The 19,218-nt window shown below is 35.4% G+C and overlaps 1 protein-coding gene across 2 annotated transcripts in view; it reads left to right on the top strand.

The window, feature by feature from the left end:
* The window catches only part of ABCD3 (ATP binding cassette subfamily D member 3), a 76,306-nt gene extending 57,398 nt beyond the window's left edge, over positions 1 to 18,908 (top strand). For both annotated transcript variants that reach the window (XM_043876770.1, XM_043876769.1), the window contains exons 14-23: positions 1,271 to 1,362; positions 1,449 to 1,512; positions 1,629 to 1,692; positions 6,887 to 6,964; positions 7,066 to 7,131; positions 7,227 to 7,316; positions 7,797 to 7,916; positions 12,747 to 12,851; positions 15,206 to 15,262; positions 17,324 to 18,908. In XM_043876770.1, the coding sequence (XP_043732705.1) occupies positions 1,271 to 1,362; positions 1,449 to 1,512; positions 1,629 to 1,692; positions 6,887 to 6,964; positions 7,066 to 7,131; positions 7,227 to 7,316; positions 7,797 to 7,916; positions 12,747 to 12,851; positions 15,206 to 15,262; positions 17,324 to 17,401 (814 nt within the window). In that variant the 3' untranslated portion in view covers positions 17,402 to 18,908. The remainder of the gene's footprint in view (positions 1 to 1,270; positions 1,363 to 1,448; positions 1,513 to 1,628; positions 1,693 to 6,886; positions 6,965 to 7,065; positions 7,132 to 7,226; positions 7,317 to 7,796; positions 7,917 to 12,746; positions 12,852 to 15,205; positions 15,263 to 17,323) is intronic.
* Positions 18,909 to 19,218: the final 310 nt, after the last annotated feature.

Raw genomic sequence — 19,218 nt, 5'->3', positions numbered from 1 at the left:
ATTTGGACTTTTTTGTCCCCTACCATACTTTTCTTCCCCTTAGGTCTTTGATACTGGTAATGCATAAGCAAGGATAAAGTTTATTTTAATGGGGAAAAAAAAAAAAGAAAAGTTACCTTGTGGTAGCTCTAAGTTCAGTTGTAAACCGGTCAGGGTATCTGGTAAAATTATTCTTAGACCATCAAATGGAATTAAATATTTCAAAATTTCAAAGTCTAGTATAAAAGACTTGATATGGTATTTAACACAACACATAATATAAAAAAGCACCTGAAGTTTCAGGTTATCTAAAGAAGTTGAATGACTTTGGATCTTTTCCAGGCCTGTGATTAATTTGCATATTTCCTCTATTCCTTCTTCTTTACTCCTTTAGCAGTTAAGGTCTTCATGACAAGATAGAAGAAGCTGTAACTACTGTGAGGAGTCTTTCTTGAGAATGCTGACTTTCTTCCAACTTGTTAATAACTTCCTCATGCCTTTACGTTTCCTGGCATAGAGGATGCTTCCATTCCTTTAGGAAGTTTCTGCTTGTTATTCACAGAACAATACTGTTTGCTTCTCTGGTTAGAGTGATTTCTCCTCGACCATCATGCCATTCATACTTTTCAACTTCTTGTCAGTAGTTTTGATTTCTCTCTTATCACCACAATGATTTCTCTCTAATATTAAGAACACTTCATCTTTTCCCCTCTTCAGAGGAAGAAGGAGCAGGATCTCCCCAATTCTTCCCTGTTTGCAAGAAAGTAGTGTGCATGTGGCATACTTAAATGATGTCCTCATAGAGAGAAAGGCCAGCTTTATTCAAGGCTGTGTAGCTCACCCCAGCAGGAACCCAGGGTTCGTGCTTCATCAGCCTAAGAAATGCACTAGTGTGTGTCCTTTTTTAGTATTTATTGGAAAATTCCTTGAAGTTCTAGTGGCAGACAACCTTCTTGGCTTGCCTATTAATAAAGTCAGTATCTGTTGAGGTGGGACCCTGAGACCTCTTTTCTTAGTCCCATCTTCCTGCTCTCCTACTAAAGCATAATAGTAAAATGTATATGGCTTCACTGATACTTGTATAATATCACTAATGTTGGTGAGACCTCTTTTAAGTGATCTCATTGAAACTACATAATAAGTTTAGAAACTTAAGTCAGGTTTGTATAAAATAAAAGAACTTAATGTTACATGTCAATTATATTCAAATAAATAATAAAAATAAAAGATAAGATAGCCTTTGGAGTTTTGATTATGGCTTTCTTTGTTTCTTTTTCTTTTTTAATTCCAGCTTTACTGCTCGGATTACAGAATTAATGCAAGTACTAAAGGATTTAAATCAGGGCAAATATGAACGCACTATGGTCTCACAACAGGAAAAGGGTAAATATGAATGCACTCAGTCACATAAGTTTTTGCTGACATGGCTTGATGCTTTAATACTTATTTTTCCATTTAATGTGTTGAAGGAGCACAAGACATTCCCTTGATACCTGGAATTGGAGAAATCATCAATACAGATAACATTATAAAGTACGTTCTTTAGCACCATAAACATTTGTTAAACTACACATTAGCCTTTCTCTTTCAGCTACATCTACTTAGTGTTTAATGTCAAACTATTCTCTTTTTATTAATTTCTTCTATAGATTTGATCATGTTCCTTTAGCAACGCCAAATGGAGATATCTTGATTCGAGACCTTAATTTTGAAGTAAGTTTTTACATGGTTATATAAAAGCTTAAATCATCTTCAAAATGTGAACTGAGAAACTGTTGTCTGAATGTTTAAAAGAATTTTAAGGCTTCACTTAGTCTCTGAATCCACAAAATTGCTTTAAAAACTAAGCCTTTGTAAAGTAGGACTGCCTTGGAGTAAGGTAGTTACAAGGTATTATAAATTTCCAGTTACCGGATAAATCAGTACTAGGGGTGTAATACACAACATAATAAATATACAAACAAAATATAAAAACAATACTGGATGTTATATTTGAAAGTTGTTAAGAGAGGAAACCCTAAGAGTTCTCATCACACACACACTTTTTTTTTTTTCTGTTTTCTTTAATCTGGCATCCGTATGAGATGTTCACTGAACTTACTATGATAATCATTTCATGGTGAATGGGAGTCAAATCACTGTGCTGTATACCTTGAACAGTACTGCATGTCAGTGAGATCTTAGTATAATTGGAAGAAAAAGTAAAGAATAAGTCTTTGAAACAGAAATCTATTTTTATTTGACAGGACTTTAAAGTTTCAAATACTGCTATCAAAAAATCTTTTTGCAAATAAAGTCCCTTTCAAGAAAGCCACAGAAGATATAGATAATTGGAATCTTCACTGTAAGATGAATATTTAAACTTGCATATATAACATTAGTCTCTTTAAATCAAAATAATTTATGAGTTGGTATTGTTTTGATGGCACAGGAGGATCCGCACCTATAAAAACAAAATAGGTTTTTTATATTACTGACGAAAACCATACGAGGCCAGCACAATAGCACTGCAGATTGCCCCTCACCCAAGGCACAAAACAGCTTGAGCCAAGTGAACTGTGATGCTGATTCAGAGGAGTCTGTTAACCAAAAGAGCAGACCAAATTAAAAAGCCAAAGCAAAACATGAGAATTATTGTATGATTTTATAAGATTCTCACAGACCTAGGGGTTATTATTTTGTTTGTATCTATTGTGACTTTATGAATAGTTCACATCTGAAAATCTTGAAGATAGTAATCAATGTCTGTTACATGGGCTGTCTCTCTAGTTCCAGATACCATTACTCTAGAATTAACAGTGTCCAGTAGAACTTTCTGTGATATGGAAATGGTCTGTATCTGCATTGTCCAGTATAGTAGCCACATGTGGCTATTGTACTCTTTTGAAATGTGGCTAGTACAGTTGAGGAACTGAATTTTAAATTTTACTTAAGTTTAATAAATTTGCGCTTAAATAGCCACATGTGACTAGTGGCTGTTGTATTGGAAAGCACAACTCTAGAATTCTTCTCCACATGCCCTATGTTCATGGCCCTCTGTAATTTGTGTTGTATATGGAGATTATTTCCAGCTGCTTGCATTGAAGAATGTTGTCTGATAGTTTACAAAATAGAAGTAGAGTTATTGGATTTGTTTTCAAAGTGTCATAAGTAAGTTTTTCTCCTTTTAGCATGTATATTTATTATGTATGTCTCCACTTTCTTTTTAAAAAACTATAAAACTGTGAAGTGTTAGTTTTGTAAAGTACGTGGGACTTACTCAGTATTGAATATTATATATTGTCATGTTTGTTTTAAAGTCAGGAAACACAAAGGGAAGTACCGAAAATGTGAATATGGTTGATAAATGTTTAATGGCACAAGTATTACAGAAGTGTGTTTTTCATTTAGCTCTGGGTGCTACAGTCAAATAGGTTCCGTTGGCAGAGTACGTGGCCACCTACAGGGCTTGGTATCAGGAATAAAAAGCTCAAAACCCCATCTTTGATAGATTTCCAGTAGCCCCTTTATTGTTACCACCCACGCATAGAAAGAGCCATGAGATTTTCTCCACTGAAGAATCCTCTGGGCCCTTTCTCCTGCTTTCCCTTACTTCTCTCTTTATGCAGACAGAGACTACACCAGCAGTTCCGATGCACACCTGTCTTGTGCCTAGTGAGGAGAGATTTGGGATCTGTGTGTACACATATGTGGAGAAAATAGATCATGATTTTGGTCTGCTCACTTTTTCATAAGGTGACCACACTACTGCTGTCCTTTTCATTCTAGTCCAAAGCCCTTCCCTTTAAAACCTTTATATTTGAATTTTAGTATACTCCTGGCCAGTCCTGGTAACTTCACTTTTTTTAGCCACAGAGAGGCCTTTACTTTTTTGCTTTTATTTTGGTTTCATTTTGGAAAGTCTTATTTTACAATCTGCTTGTTTAAGTTTTTTTACTCTGTGATCATATTCTATACCGCTCTTACCTGTTCTATGATTCTTGTATGGTGTTCTTCTCCACTGGGAGCTTTCTTTGACATCTGTCCTCTTGGTCCACTGTTAAAAGCTTTTCTTCTGTCTGTTTCTGACTTAAGATATTTTAAGTTAGATTTGCCTTTTTCTCATTTATTTTGTCTTTTCCAACTTTTGTTTAACGTAGCTTTTTTTAAAATTCAACAAACACCCTTCTTTTTTTTTTTTTTGTAGCATCTGATTGTTTTCTCCCTATCCGGCTTGCTTGAAAATAAAGAAAAATATGTGGTTCAAAGCATTCATTGCCCTAGTAAAGCAATCCAGGATCCTCAGTAATAGAGTGTTCTTAAGAACTTGGTTTTCAGTGAAAGTTATCCTTGGCTTTTAGTCATAATTCAGTCCGGGGGGCGGGGGGTGGGGGGAATGAAATACGGTCTTTTAACTCTTTAATTTGGAAAAATTATTACTGGCTTACCATGGCTGATGGCATAATTAGAAGTTTTGTCCAACATTATTACCGTGGAGTAAAGAAAAGTTAATGCTGAGTCTCAAGACTTTTGTCCATAAGAGTATTTAAGGATTTCAGTAACTCTAGTGATTATTTATACACATCATTACAAACTTGGTTTCTAGGTTTCCTGGCATGTTGCACCAAATAATGTGGAGAGCTATAGGATGGCAGTAAAAACCACAATAAGTAGTTAGGTGCAGGAAAAATATACTTATGGCTAACATTATCTAGATAAATCAGGGTGATAGGGATCCATTTAATTAACAGTTCTCTGAACTTCAGGCACTCCTCAAGGCATCACTATTATAATAGAGTACAGTTATTATATATAATGTATTATTAGGAATATTCACTATTTTCAGTTGTATAGAAGCAAGAAGTATGTATTTAGAAGTCCCATCAAAATGACTCTCTAGTTTCTCGGAAAAAGAGACCGCTCATCATTTGGAAAAGTCATTCACAATAGCTCCTTCTGTAATATTGATGTGCATAAGTTGTGGCATTTTGTTAGAGATCAACTGTGGTAAAATACACAGATCATAAAATTTGCTGTTTTAACTATTTTTAAATGTATAATTTAGTGGCATTAAGTACATTTAGTGTGTGGTGCAACCGCCACCACTGTCTTCACAGCAAACAGAAACCACCCATTATACAATAGCTCCTTTTCCTCCCCACCCCTCAGTCCTTCGTAACCTCTGTTCTACTTTCTGTCTCAATGAATTTGCCTGTTCTGAGTACCTCATGTAAATGGAGTCATCATATTTGTCCTTTTGTGTCTGGCAGTTTTTGCGTAACATCATGTCTTCAGGTTGATTTATGTTGTGACACATACAGAACTTCATTCCTTTTAAGGCTGAATGGTAATATTCCATTGTATGTGTAGGCCACATTTTGTTGCTTCCACCTTTTGACTGGTGTGAATAATGCAAGTGGCTCGGTATATTACATCAGGAGAAGCTCCTTCAGTGGCTTACAGTGCCCTGTAGGATTTGCCCGTTACTACCCTGCCACCACATCTACCTCTCTGAGCTCAGTTCTCCCGTTCTTCTCTCCTGCTCTTTCTTCTTTAGTAGACTCCTCTCTGATTTTTGAACAGGGCAGGTGCGTTCCTGCTCAGCTTTTGTAGCTCCTTTTTGTGGATAGAAACTATAATGATCTTCCTCCAAATAAGCTTCTAGTTTACTTCTTTCAAAAGTTTTGCCCAGTTGTCATTTTCAGTGAGGCCTGGCCTGACGAGCTTAAAAATGCAGCACCCCGCCCAAACCCCTAGGTTTTTTTGTTGTTGTTTTTCACCTTGATCTGTTTTCCCCCCATTCTACTTACTTTCTGACATACTGTTTAATTTGCTTATTTATTGTTCATGTTCCTCATTGTATGTGTCTCCCACTAGAATGTATACTGGTAAGGGTAAGGATTTTTGTGTGTTGTTGTTGTTGTTGTTTGGGGGTTTTTTGGTCTCTTTTACTCACTAATATGAGTACTCATAAAGTACTCATTAAGTACTCTTTTACTCACTAATATGTCTGTATTGCCTTAGAACAGAGCCTGACACTTAGTATTCAATACATATTCATTGAGTTAAGTAATAGGAACCTAAGACTCAACAGTTTTTAAAAAGGCAGGTCCCGCTGCTAGGGTACCTCATCTCTGATGTCTTTCCTGCTGTGCTCCATTGCTGTGAAGGCTAGAATTATGACCCAGGGTTTTTGATTCATCACAGGTTTGATTAACTCACATTATATAAACTTAGAACTCCGTCCCTCTTGACATTTTTGCATTTAACTTCCATCTTTACATTCTTGCAGAACAATTTGGTGAACATATAAATATTTATAATACACATATACTTCGATGCAAGTTATAATTTCTAAGAATCTGATCTATAGAAATATTTCTCACTAGTGTATCAGTTTGCTTGCTGACTTGGAGTTTCATTGCAGTATTATTAAAAAGCAAACAAAATGCAGATGACCTAAATACTTAACAAAAGGAGAGTATTTAGATAAATTTTGATACATCCTTACTATGGAATACAGTGCAGGCATTAAGAAAAGAATGGGGAGAATATGAATATATCTGTGATAGATTGTTAAATAATAAGTTATAGAATAGTATATATAGTACAACTGCATTTAAAAAAAAGATTGTGTATATACACAATTGCTGTTTTCAAGAATTCAAGCTTTAGCTCTTTGTATTCTGATTGAGATTTAAGTTGATGTCAATCAATAGTGGTTTTTAAGTGAGGGAAAGAAGTGACTGAGTAAAAATGGAAAGTAAACAAAAATAAAAGGCCTCTTCATCCATACCGTACACTGCCTCTATCTAATATCACATCTGTAGACAAAATGGAAAGCTTATCATTAGCTTCTTTGACTCTAAGGAAATGTTCATTGTGTATATGTTCTATTTAATTAATTCATAGACTGATTTTTTTTCAGGTTCGATCTGGGGCCAATGTTCTAATCTGTGGTCCAAATGGCTGTGGAAAGAGTTCACTTTTCCGTGTTCTTGGTGAAGTAAGTAAAAACTGGCCTTAGGATTTTGCAGTCTTACTTTGCCTTATCATCTATACCGCATTGTGAAATTTACCACTGTTCCTCTTCCTCTGCTTTTATAGTTATGGCCTCTTTTTGGAGGACGTCTAACTAAACCTGAGAGAGGAAAGTTATTTTATGTTCCTCAGGTAAGACCTTGCTTGAGCTATTTTATAATCTTTGGTTTAAAGATCTTTTGTTTTTAATAAGTTTACTCTAATGATTTTTGCTCTTTTACTATCAGAGACCTTATATGACCCTTGGAACACTTCGAGACCAAGTGATATATCCAGATGGAAAGGAAGATCAGAAAAAGAAGGGGATTTCTGACCTCGTAAGGAAATGTTTATATACTAGATTTACTGAAAACACTCCATTTCAGAGTCTTTATCTTAATCAATTAAGTATTTTAGATGCCAAGTGGTTAATCCTAACCTTTTGTAAAGACTTCTAAAACTTTATCAATAATTATAACTTTACAGGTTGTGGTAAGATGTTAACCATTTTGCTTAAATATGACTGTTGAATGTTTAATGTCATCTTTACACTATTATTTGTTTCCCCATTGTCCTCATCCCTTAATTGTACATAATAATGTTATTCTTTTTAAGCGGCTAGATTTATTTTGTCAAAATTACTATAAATAGGAAGTAAAAGAGTTTTTGGTTTACCTTTCCACATTCTTTGGTGAAATGTACCTTTTTTAGTGATATTGGCAATAGAATTATAGCAATTCCAGTTTCAAAAATAAAGCAAGACAGAGAATGTCGGTTTATATTAAACACGATTTCATCTTTAATCATTTTGCTGAAAGGTACTGAAGGAATACTTAGATAATGTCCAGCTGAGTCATATCCTTGAACGTGAAGGTGGCTGGGACAGTGTTCAGGACTGGATGGACGTGCTGAGTGGTGGAGAGAAGCAGAGAATGGCGGTGAGTGTGCTCTGAAGACCCTGCGCGGCAGTGCAGCTGCCTGCCTGAAGTCCGCTCTTAGAATCCAGCATTGTGACAATCAGGGCACACCGCTTTATTAATCTTTTTATTTATCAGTGATCATGGGATAGTTGTTTATATGATAATAAAAGAATAATCTGCATGTAGATTTAGAATTCTGAAAAATTCATAAATATTCCCTTGAAAGGAAAAGATGCAGATCCAATTATATACCATTAATCTGTTTTTCTAAAAGTTAGGGGAACTTTGTAGCACATTGGTCCTGGTTGGGTTGTGAGATCCCTTTTAGTACTTTTTTCCCTGTAGACATCTCTCTGTCTTACTCAGGCTGTTCTCTCTAAAGTAGCTGAAGGTGTTAGAGGTGTTAAATTTTCTTTTTATTCTTTGTTCTGTTCTTGCCCTTTCCCTCTATCAGTATATGTATTCTTGTTTCAGAGCTCAATATTTACTAAAAGTTACTTAGAATTTCAAAAATTTCCTAATATAAAAATATAAAGAAACATTTGAAAGGAATTGTTTTAATTTTTCTATAATTGACTAAACTTATCCCAATCCAACATGGCTATAAAACACAGCATATTAAGAGTGATTCGTGGAGTCCTCTGTAAAGAGGGATAACTTTTAAAGAGTCATTTTCTAACTAGTACCATAATTTGAGCAGATCCAGAGGAATTTTGGAGGGAGGGAGTGTAAATTTTGTGTAAATGAGGGAAAACTGTAGCCGAGGAAACCTAGCAAAAGAGTTGACGTATTGCTAAATTGCTTACTCTTTATCTTCAGGTTATATTCAGCCTTATGGTTACCTCCCACTCTGTGAGGAACGTTTTGCATGTTGTTTTCCCCCAATTTATACCCATTCTTTATGAACTTAATATCAACCTAATATTGTGATTCGTTTGGCTAGTGCTATAAGGTGAAATTAATCTAGACTGATGAATAAATCATGAACAGAAGAGAGAGATCAGCCATTCTCAAGGTAGATATTGGGTTGGAGGAGTGAGAATTTGAAGTGATTGGGCATTGAGTGATTGGGTGACATGTCTCTTTCCTTTATTACACTCATTTGGGTCCAGCACCATCATCAGCCAGGGTTGCTCCAAATAATATTATAGATTGGTCTGCTTTATTTCTTTGACTCATAGTCATCTTTTCTGCTCCACTATTCTTTCTTTAATATTTATTTGGCTGCATGAGGTCTGAGTTGCAGCAAACAGGATCTTTAGTCACAGCATGAAGGATCTTTTTTTAAGTTGCAGCATGCCAACTCTTAGTTGTGGTGTGTGAGGTCTAGTTCCCTGCTCAGGGATAGAACCTGAGCCCCCTGCATTGGGAACGTGAAGTTTTAGCCACTGGACCAGCAGGGGAGTCCCTCTGCTCCACTATTCCTTCCTCTTCCTCTTTAGTGATTTTTTTTTTAAATGAAAAAGTATATATGATAGAAAAGTTGAAATATTTATAAAAGTATGAAGAAAGGTCCAAAGCCTCTTACCAGAGATTCCACTGTCATAAGATTTTTTAGTGTTTTTTAAAGTCCATTATGTAATTACTTCTTTTACATTATTGGCAGTTGTTCCCGTTCCTCAAACTCACTGAGATCTCTCTAATATTGACCCATTCCTTTTCTACAATTGATCAGTTCCCTTTTGACTCTGCCTTCTTTCCCATCCAGCAGACTTAATAATCCAGGCCCTGGCACATGGGAGGTACACAGGAGATATTTCTTAAATGAACAAATGATCTCTTCCCCTTAACTTCCTTTTTCACTTTTTGTTTTCTCATATTATTTAAATACTGACCTAAGAGCAGTTTGCCTTGGCATTTTTGTGCATGGACTTCTGAGCACTGCTGGAAAAAAAGTCAGAGAAAGAGATGGATTGCTGCCACTGCCCTTCCATGGTTTCCAGTCTTTCAGGCACTCACAGCATGTCTTGGCAGTCATTTTACTGATTTTTGTCCCTCTGTCTCATTTTTCATGATAATCATATGAGAACTACCAGTTTCAGGCTTTCTACCCCATTATTACCCCACCACTCTCAGCAGAATAACTCACCTCCTGTTCCTTAGAGAAGAAAGAGAAGCTGTTATTTCAGTTAAGAAACAGCTAATTTTTATTGAGTGCTTAATAGGTGATAGGCAATATGCCAAGCACTTTACACAGGTTATCTCACTTCGTTCTCTCAGCAGTTCTGTGAGATGAGAGCTATAAGAGTCCCATTCCACAGAGGGGATAGAACTGTAGAACAGTTAAGTGGCTTGCCAGGCAAAGATATCTAGTAAATGTTACAGCTGGTAGAAGGTGGTGGGTGGCTTGCAGTATGACTGCAGTGTTCATATTCTTCAAAATCTCCTTGTATTGCAATACCAAGTGGCTAACCACATAGTAGGAGAGAGAAAGACACATGATGAGAAAATTTCCATATAGTGTGATAAGTGTGGAGACAAAGGAATGCAAAGCAATCCTTGGGAACGCAGAGGAGGGGCATTTGAATGCTTTCAAATAACCACTTCTCTTAATAACTTTGCACTGGGCTGTCCTGAACTCCTGTTTCCTCTATTTGTGGAGGATATGTCATCCTTCCTCTTGAGAAAGCCTAAATAGGCTAACTGTTTCCATCTGTGTTTTTGGATCCTCCCTCCTCCAACTTTTATCACATCCCTTTCCTTCGGTTCTGTACCACCCTGACACACACACCCACCTATATTTAATTTCTTCTAGTTCTCTTTCAGAAAGATATTTTCAGGTCTCTTTGACCTAAAAACCAAACTCCCTTAACCAAAGGTCCCCTTTCATTCTCTGCACAGCTGAACTTCTTGATAGTCTGTCATTGCTGTTTCCCCTTCCTCACCCTTTATAAATAAAGTGTAAACTCCCAAGAAAGCTGTTTTGGTTATTCATTGATCAAATATTTGAATATCTGCTATACTATACAGGTGTTAGGTATGCAGTAGTCATTAAAATGGAATCTTGGCTTTTGTGAGTATTACAGCCTAAGGGATAGATGAAGAAACAGACAATGTAGTTTATGCTGTGTGAAGAACTACAGAGATGTTACGAAAGGGACCCACTTGGGTTGGGAGGGATCAGGTAGGTTTGTCTGAGGTGACGTTAAGCAGAAGTTTGAATGATAACAAGGAGCAGAGTGAGGCGTTTGAGACACGAGGAAAGTGACATGTCCTAAGCCTCTGAGGCCTGTGACACCTTGTCTCCTGGTCGTTGAGAGGAGATGATGGTGCTGGAATGTTGAGGTTAGCGAGTGAGTAGGAATACGGTTGTGCAGCATCTTGTAGGTCATGGTAAGGGGTTTGGATTTTATTCTAAGCAAAATGGGAAATCATTGAAGGGTTTTAAGTAGAAGAATGAAATTCTCACATTTCTGGAAGATCATCTCTGATTACATGGAGAATTAAAGAGGCACAAAGGAGGAAGCAGGAGGCTCTTTGTGGTTATCCAGGCAGAAGATTACGCTCTGGGCTAAGCACATGATTGTAAGCTGGAGTAAAGTGAGTAGATGTCACAGGGCTGACTTGGACTAAAAATGGGGCTGGGGGAGGAGGAGGAGAACAAGGAGGACTGACAGCTTTCTAGCTCGAGCAGCTGCTCTGAAGTGTTCACTATGGGGTGGAGGAAATGGATGAATGGATTTAAGGGGGAAATCTAGAAAATCCGTTGAGTTTTAGATGTTTAAAGTCTGTGAGTCCTGTAAGATATCCAAATAGAAAGATTAAATAGGAATTTGTATGTATCAACCTAGAAATTAGAATAGCGGTATTGGTGGGAGAGATATTTGGGGGAGTTTACAAATGTAAATAATATTTGAAATCATGAGACTTGAAAAGATCACTCAGAGAAACAAAATAGGAAAAAGAGAAGAGGGCCTAGAAATTAACCCTCAGGGACCCCAACATTTAATGGTCCAGCAGAAGAGAAAATGCTGGAAAAGGAACTTGAGAAAACAGCTTAAGACACTTGAAACTCCATGGTCTCACTCTCACTTTCTCAAGGAGGGAATGGTTACCTGAGTTCAGTGTTGCAGAGAAGATAAATTGGGCAAGGATAGAAAGTGCCCACTTTATATCATCGAGATTGGTGTTAGGAGGCAGGTGACAATTTGGAATATCTGTTAGACAATGGGTCGGGATAAATAATCCTGGAAAATAAAATACATATGGAAAATAAACAGCAACATGTTCAGCATTCCTGCTAATCAAAGAAATGTTAAGCTATAACAGTCTTGATGTTAATTTTCACTTATAAAATTTGCATAGACTTTTAAAAATGAGCATGCCCAATATTGACCACAGGGGTATATACAACATGTGCACTCAAACATTATTGGTAGGAGTATAAATTGGCAACTTAATATTAGTTGGCATTACTTAAGCAACAGACTGCTTAAAAATAGTTTTTGCATCTGAGTTATCTATAGTCTGAATTCTAAGATTTCATTAAAATGTGTATCCTCTAATCTTGTTTAGAGATTTTTTTACTATTAATTTAAAACTCAACTTCATCTCCTTTCAGTCAAGAGCTTTTGCTTTACTCTTAACAGTATTTCCCATGTGTTACATTTTTCCCTTTGCTTGGGAAGACAATGAAAGCAATCAAGTTTCTTTATGTTGTTTTTGTCTCTGAGAAGTAGATTTTTTTGAATTAGAATATATTTCCTTTTTTGTTTACATATAATATATGTAAACATATAGGATTACATAGAATATAAATGCATATTTAAAGTAAATCTGTTTTAGCTTACTTATCTTATTCAGTAGTGTGATATTTGATTATACAGAGCATTTCCTTTCATGCTTCAGATGGCAAGATTATTTTATCATAAGCCCCAGTTTGCTATTTTGGATGAATGTACAAGTGCAGTTAGTGTGGATGTGGAAGACTACATTTACAGTCATTGTCGAAAGGTAAGTGTGATAAATTCTCAGTCCCTGCTCCCAGTTTACTGTGTCCAACCAAATATCTATCCAAAGAGAAGATTCCAAGTTATGAAGTGACAAAATTACTATCAAAGGAAGGTACCTTGCTTTAATAAAGATTTTAAACTGATAAATAGATACAAGTAGAAGAGATAATTGTCAGTGAGTTCTGTATATAATTCTTTTTAGCCATGTGTTAGATATAAAATAAATATTTAAATTTTTTCCCCTTTTATCTCATTCCCTATCCTCAGTGTTAATAAACTGATCTTTTCTTAATTTGTTCCATTAGCTTTACCTAAATATTGTTTGTTTTTTTATAAAGAAAATTAAAAAAAATTGGCTAATTATTTGGCAACTTTTAATGTATCTTTTTTTTTTTGTCTGGCCTGGTCAATATTTTACCAAGGCTTCTTTTAGTATAGTAGCCTTTTTTTTTTTTTAATCCATTTGTCTATACAGATTTTCAGATTTGAAGGTATTAAGAGGTGTTTGTGGAATTCTCTTATACATAAAACAATGTAGTCTCTATTTGATTAGTGACTTAGAAGCTCCATGCAGTTTCCTCTTGTATCTAGCTGTAGGCTGCAAGTCCCCATAAAATATGCAATTCTCCTGTGTATAGATTCCATTTAAAAGAAAAAATTTCCTGTGGGGCCCCCAGTTGATAAATTGTGTTACTTTAATGGCACTTGAAAATGGATAAACATGAAATGAGGTATGAACTTAAAACTCACTTACAGCTACAAAACCAATACAATATTACAAATTAAGTACAGAAGAAATTTTAAAACACAGTTTCAAAATTGCAGCATTAGAAAGACATTTGATACTATTTTGCTGAAACTAAACTACTAGTTTGGATTTAATGTGAGATGCAAATATAATATGAGGTCCAGATCTTATGTTTTGAATTTTGCTTGTGTATTTTGACTTAAGTAATTCTCTAATAAAGAATGCCTTCATTCAGTTGAGATCTGATCTCATTGTTTTACAATTATGAGAAATAATATCTGAAATAAGCTTTCAAAAATCACATCTGTGTTGCACCATTGAAATATGTGTTTTATTAATTACTGACAGTATACTTGTCATGCAGTTTCTGACCTGTCTGATAACCTTTCATTTGGCACCGGAACTTATTACACATTAAAAGTTTTAAGTGATACCAGCTTAAGTCATCACATGGTACCAGCAGAAGTGTATACATGAACTTGGACACTTAAATCTCATGATAGAAGTGATAAGAAGAATATACTTACCCAAATTCTTTTTAATTATCAAAATGAAAATAAGATTTGGAACTCATGGTGGAGATTTCCTGGTTACCCTAGCATGTTTCTCAGCCTCGAGAGACCTATGTTGAGAAACAGTGATCCTAGAGCAGGGTTGCTCAGTCTCAGCACTATTGACATTTTGGGGTGGATTATTCTTAGTTGTGGAAGGCTGTCCTCTGCTTTGTGGGATGTTTGGGAACATTTCTGATCTCAACTCATTAGATGTCTCTAGCACTGTTAGTTTTGACAATCAGAAGACCTTGAAATGTGTCCCCTGCCTCTTCTCCCCGGTTGAGAATCACCGATCCAGAGCAACTAGCTACGTCTCTTCATGTTTTGAAAATCTGAAGAATGGTCCATAAACCCTAATTCACAGTCTAAAATCCAGTAAGCTTTTAAAACTGAAAAAGATTTTTCATTATTTTGTGGCAAGCTTACTGGGTAGCTAGAGCTGGCCTGAACTAATAGAAGATTTTTAAGCCCTTTTATTGATATTCATCTTACTGAATGTCCGTGTCCATATGTGTTGCTGCAGAAACATTGATGTGTTTAATTTCAGAATTCTACCTCAGAACCCTCTCGGAGTGGTAAATGCTGCTTTTCCAAAATCCAAATTCTAAGACATGTTCCAAAATAAGGGGTTCCAGTAAAGATTATACTGTATTTGAAAAACAGATTTACTGTAGGCAATATTATATGGATTTTATTTTCCTGATTTTGACCTTTTGCCATTTTTACCATCCTTATGCTCTTTTCATATATTTTTCGCAATAAAATAGAAAATATGCTAGGATATATATTTTGTGCCCCAAACAAAATAATACACTTAATTAAGCTAGTAACTGTTAGTTTAGTTTTTTTTCTTTCTTAGTCTCTATTGATACTTGTTAGTTTTTATTATGTAGTTGATGGCCTATACTTTGTGTTACTTTAAACATTTGGTATCAGTTGATTTTTAACTATAGCTACTGAAGCCAGTCATCTTAACAGCTTAAATTATATAGACTAATTTAATTTGTAATTCTGTGTTATTGATGTAAACCTAAATCATTTTCCTTGTATTAGGTTGGCATTACCCTCTTCACTGTGTCACATAGAAAATCTCTTTGGAAACACCATGAGGTTTGTATTTCTTACATTGAATGGTATAGTGAGAGTTTGTTTTATTTTCATATATGAATTTAGGTGATTATGACTTTAGATTTCTTGGTGTGTGTTCCATTATAGATATATAATTTAAGGGGAAAAGGTGATTCTAATTCATTGCTATAAAATAGCATTTTTATAAATATTATTGTAGTTGTCAATTTTGAGGGCTATAATATATATTAATATGGATAGTCTTTAGTTATATAGGAAAGGTATTAGAGAACCAGTTAATGATTCTCCAGTTTTATAAATCACTGTTACATAATACACTGTTACTGACTAAAATGTACATAATCTAATCACAACCTTTTCTTAACCATTCTCTATTGACCAAAAAGAAAGAGAGTCTTAAGAAGGATCAGATGGCAAAAAGTTTAGGGACAGCTTTAGAACAGCATCAGAACTACAAGGAGGAAACTATAATGTCAGCTGGTTTATCATCACACACTATAATAAAATAATAAAACAGACTTCATTAAGTGGTCACTCTGATCTACACAGGTACTACAGTGAGATTTACAGCATTTCAGGCTGGCCGGCAGGGTCATAGTGCCATTCTCACCATAGCAGTTCTTTCCCTCTCCTAATGTAAAGTGATCAACCCTGAAGAATAAACCCAGCTTAGTTCATTTTTTCTTCCTTTCCTTTCTTTTTTTCTTTCTTTCTCCCTGCTTTCTTTCTCTCACTCTCTTTCTTCCTCCTTCCCTCTCTTTTTTTCTCTCTTTCTTTCCTTCCTTCCTTCCCCCTTTCCTTCCTAAATGATACAGAAATTTCAGGTAAAAGAAAGGGTTTGAGAAAAATTGGAACATGATAAGGCTATCTTGTCCCATAAAATACACCTGATTGAGCTCCTTTTTTAAAAAAAGCCAAATACTGGGCTAAGTGTTATGAGGGATACAGAGTACTGTCTCTGCTCTAAGGAATATTATGGTCCAAACAATAGTGTACAGATGGTTAAAGGAAGATCATGGAATTTGAAGTCAGAATACCTGGGTTCAGGCAACACTGTTTCTGACAGTGTTTCCTTTGTATAATAGAGTTACAGATCCTTGCCCAGTTGTCTCATAGGTTACCATGTGGATCAGACATAGCCTGTATGAAAGTTCTTAATAAACTTTAATGAAATTGTGTATAGCTGTTGACTTTTAAAGATAGTTTTGTAATGGCGCATTATAATTTTCCCATTTTTGTTAATTGAATAGAAAACTAACTGGATATCAAAGTAGTTAAAAATATATCCAAGCCTTTGTGTTTTCACAGAAGTCCATAAATGTTACAACCTTGGGACAGTGCAAGGACTTGGCTTTCCCCTTGCCTCTTCTCCTGGAGGTGGAGACAAGTAGCAAAGTAACCACCGGATCAGTGCCCATGTGATGGAGGGGTGATACAAAGAACTGCAGTGTTGAGTCCAAAATAGCTTAAAATAACAATATAGAAAACTGAGAAAAAGAAGATCTTTTTAGTAAACAGAAAACCACTAAATAAAACAGAAGGCTTTGTAGCTGCTATCCTAAGCATCTTTGTAGGATGGAATTATATGGGCTCTTTTCCTCCTTTGCCAAGTCAACAGAGGAACAAAAAGCCTTAAGTCAGAGGTTCTGAACTGATCTGGGAAACCGGCTAAAGTAAATGTTTTAGAGGCTGTCCTGTCTGATAGGCTTGCACATATTGCAGCTGCACCTCTGTTGAGCAGATCCTTGGTTGTGGAGTGACAGAAGCATTCTAATTAGTGGGATGCTTACAGATTTGGTCCCTTTAAAATAAATAAGGAAGTCTGGTGTTTTAGTTCTCATAATGGAAAGTGCTATATCCGCTGTGAGCAGAGGTATTTTGTGACTTTTTTTAAAAAGAGCAGACTTCGTCATTTAGTCTGTCCTTGGAAAATGGTTTGCATTTCTGAGTATAAACTTTTGAAAATTTTAGTGGCTTAAAATGATTGTTTCCAGTCATTTTCTTGTATGATAACCTCTACATAAATTCCTGACTGAAAGAAGATTCTCAGTTATTGATTTCTTTCTCCCTTCTTTCCCATAGTACTACCTGCATATGGATGGCAGAGGCAATTATGAATTCAAACAGATAACAGAAGATACAGTTGAATTTGGCTCCTAGAATCTGGAGAACTGTATTGTACCAGCTTCAATGAAATAATTACAGAATACAATTAGAAATACAAAGTACATTGTAAAATAAAGTTGAGCTTGTTTTTTAAGACAAAGCAACAAATTAGGTACAAAATAATCGAGAACAAGTTATTGAAACATTTAATATTATATAGGATATTGCTAATTGTGTATATGTTGGTTTAATTATTAATATGTACTAAGAATGTCCTTATTCTTGTGGTTAAAAACCTGCCTAAATTAAATTGGGCTTAAATCAGTATAACCTGATTCATCCTGGGATGTAAACCATTTGAAGTCAGCTACTTTGACTTTTATGGCTCTCTTTTCCTTCAATGAAGAACCCTATTTAAAACTGGGGTCATCACTTGTCCTGTTCTAACCAGAGTCTTGAGTTTCATTTTCTTGTGTCCCATGATAGCGGGAAACAAATCACAGTGTTCTATCAAAATGTGCATCTTGGCATGATTGCGTTTATGACGCTGTGGCAGATTCCATTGGCTGCCGCAGTTATCCTCATTTCTGGCATATGTCATGGGGTACACTGGACTCCAGGAAAGCCATTTGAATTTTCTTTGCCTAAGTAATAAATATGCCCCTCACAATCTTCAGTATTGAGTTGTTTTGGGGGTTCTTTGTGATGATGCAATGAAAGTACATGTGCAGTCTTGCTTTACAGGGGAGGGTTACTGTGTTTCCACCTAGTCTGCTCAGTGATTGGGATATTAAGACACAAAGTCCTTACATGTCAAGTTCAAAGTCTTCTAAGATTTTTAGAATTTTTAATGAATTGAGTGGATTTGTGTATGTTAGAAGCCCATTCATTAGATGCATGGTGGTTACATGGTGTTAAACTCCAGGTGAGCCATAAGAATGCACTACATGAAGTGAAGCACTGAGTATGCAATGTTATCACTGTCTTTGACCGTGATTGTATGTTTAAGAAATATGTTATACAATTATGCACGTGGGTGAATTATGTTTCCTGAGGCACTGGTTTATCTCTGTGAATCTTTAATAACTTTTTTATATTTGGGTTATTATATTGAACTCTATCCTAAGAGAAATCAATTTTATCTCACCAAACCACCATTAATGACTGTGTGTATTACTTGCACAGGGAGAACTGCAGTTGAGTCTTATCAATAAGCTAGATATGAAATCAGTTTTATCAAACTGGGATTCAGAAAGGGGCTTTTTATATTCTTGTTTTTGCATAACTGGTTTTGGTTTTTTTGCAGAATTAACTCTTAAGAATCACCAACTACCGAAGTAAAACTTGTACTGATTCCATAATACATAACATTCAGTTTTTACAACTTCTGTTTAGCAAACTTGTATACTTACTTATTTTCTGTTCAGATTAAAAAAGAATCAGATATCCTATACAATCTTTGCTCATTCTTTTTATTCTGGTACATAAATCCTAGATAGTTCATACAGAGTTCATACAGTCTTGACTTGAAAAATACAAAAATAAAAATTCAGAAGCCCTTTTTGGCACCCAGTGTCTCATTTTCAAAAAGTTTTATCAAATGTGGTTTTATTGAAATGAATTCCTTTTTTTAGAAAAGTCATGAAAAAACTTTAGGGGTACTTCACAAATGCTGCCAAATAGTCAGGGGACCTTGAAAGATCATATCAGTCCTAGGGAAGATTTTATGACATGGGGAAGTTTCAGATCATCAGATTTCTAAGTTACCCTAAACCTACTAATAGAAGTATTTTCCTAACTGCCCGGTTATTCCTATCGCAATAAAAAAAAAAAATGTTTCTCCTTGATTTTTTTCTTCCCTATAAATTAAA

This window comes from Cervus elaphus, chromosome 20 (assembly GCF_910594005.1).
Source record: "Cervus elaphus chromosome 20, mCerEla1.1, whole genome shotgun sequence".
In the NCBI taxonomy this organism is placed as follows: Eukaryota; Metazoa; Chordata; class Mammalia; order Artiodactyla; family Cervidae; genus Cervus; species Cervus elaphus.
This window is presented reverse-complemented; position numbering and strand designations above follow the sequence as displayed.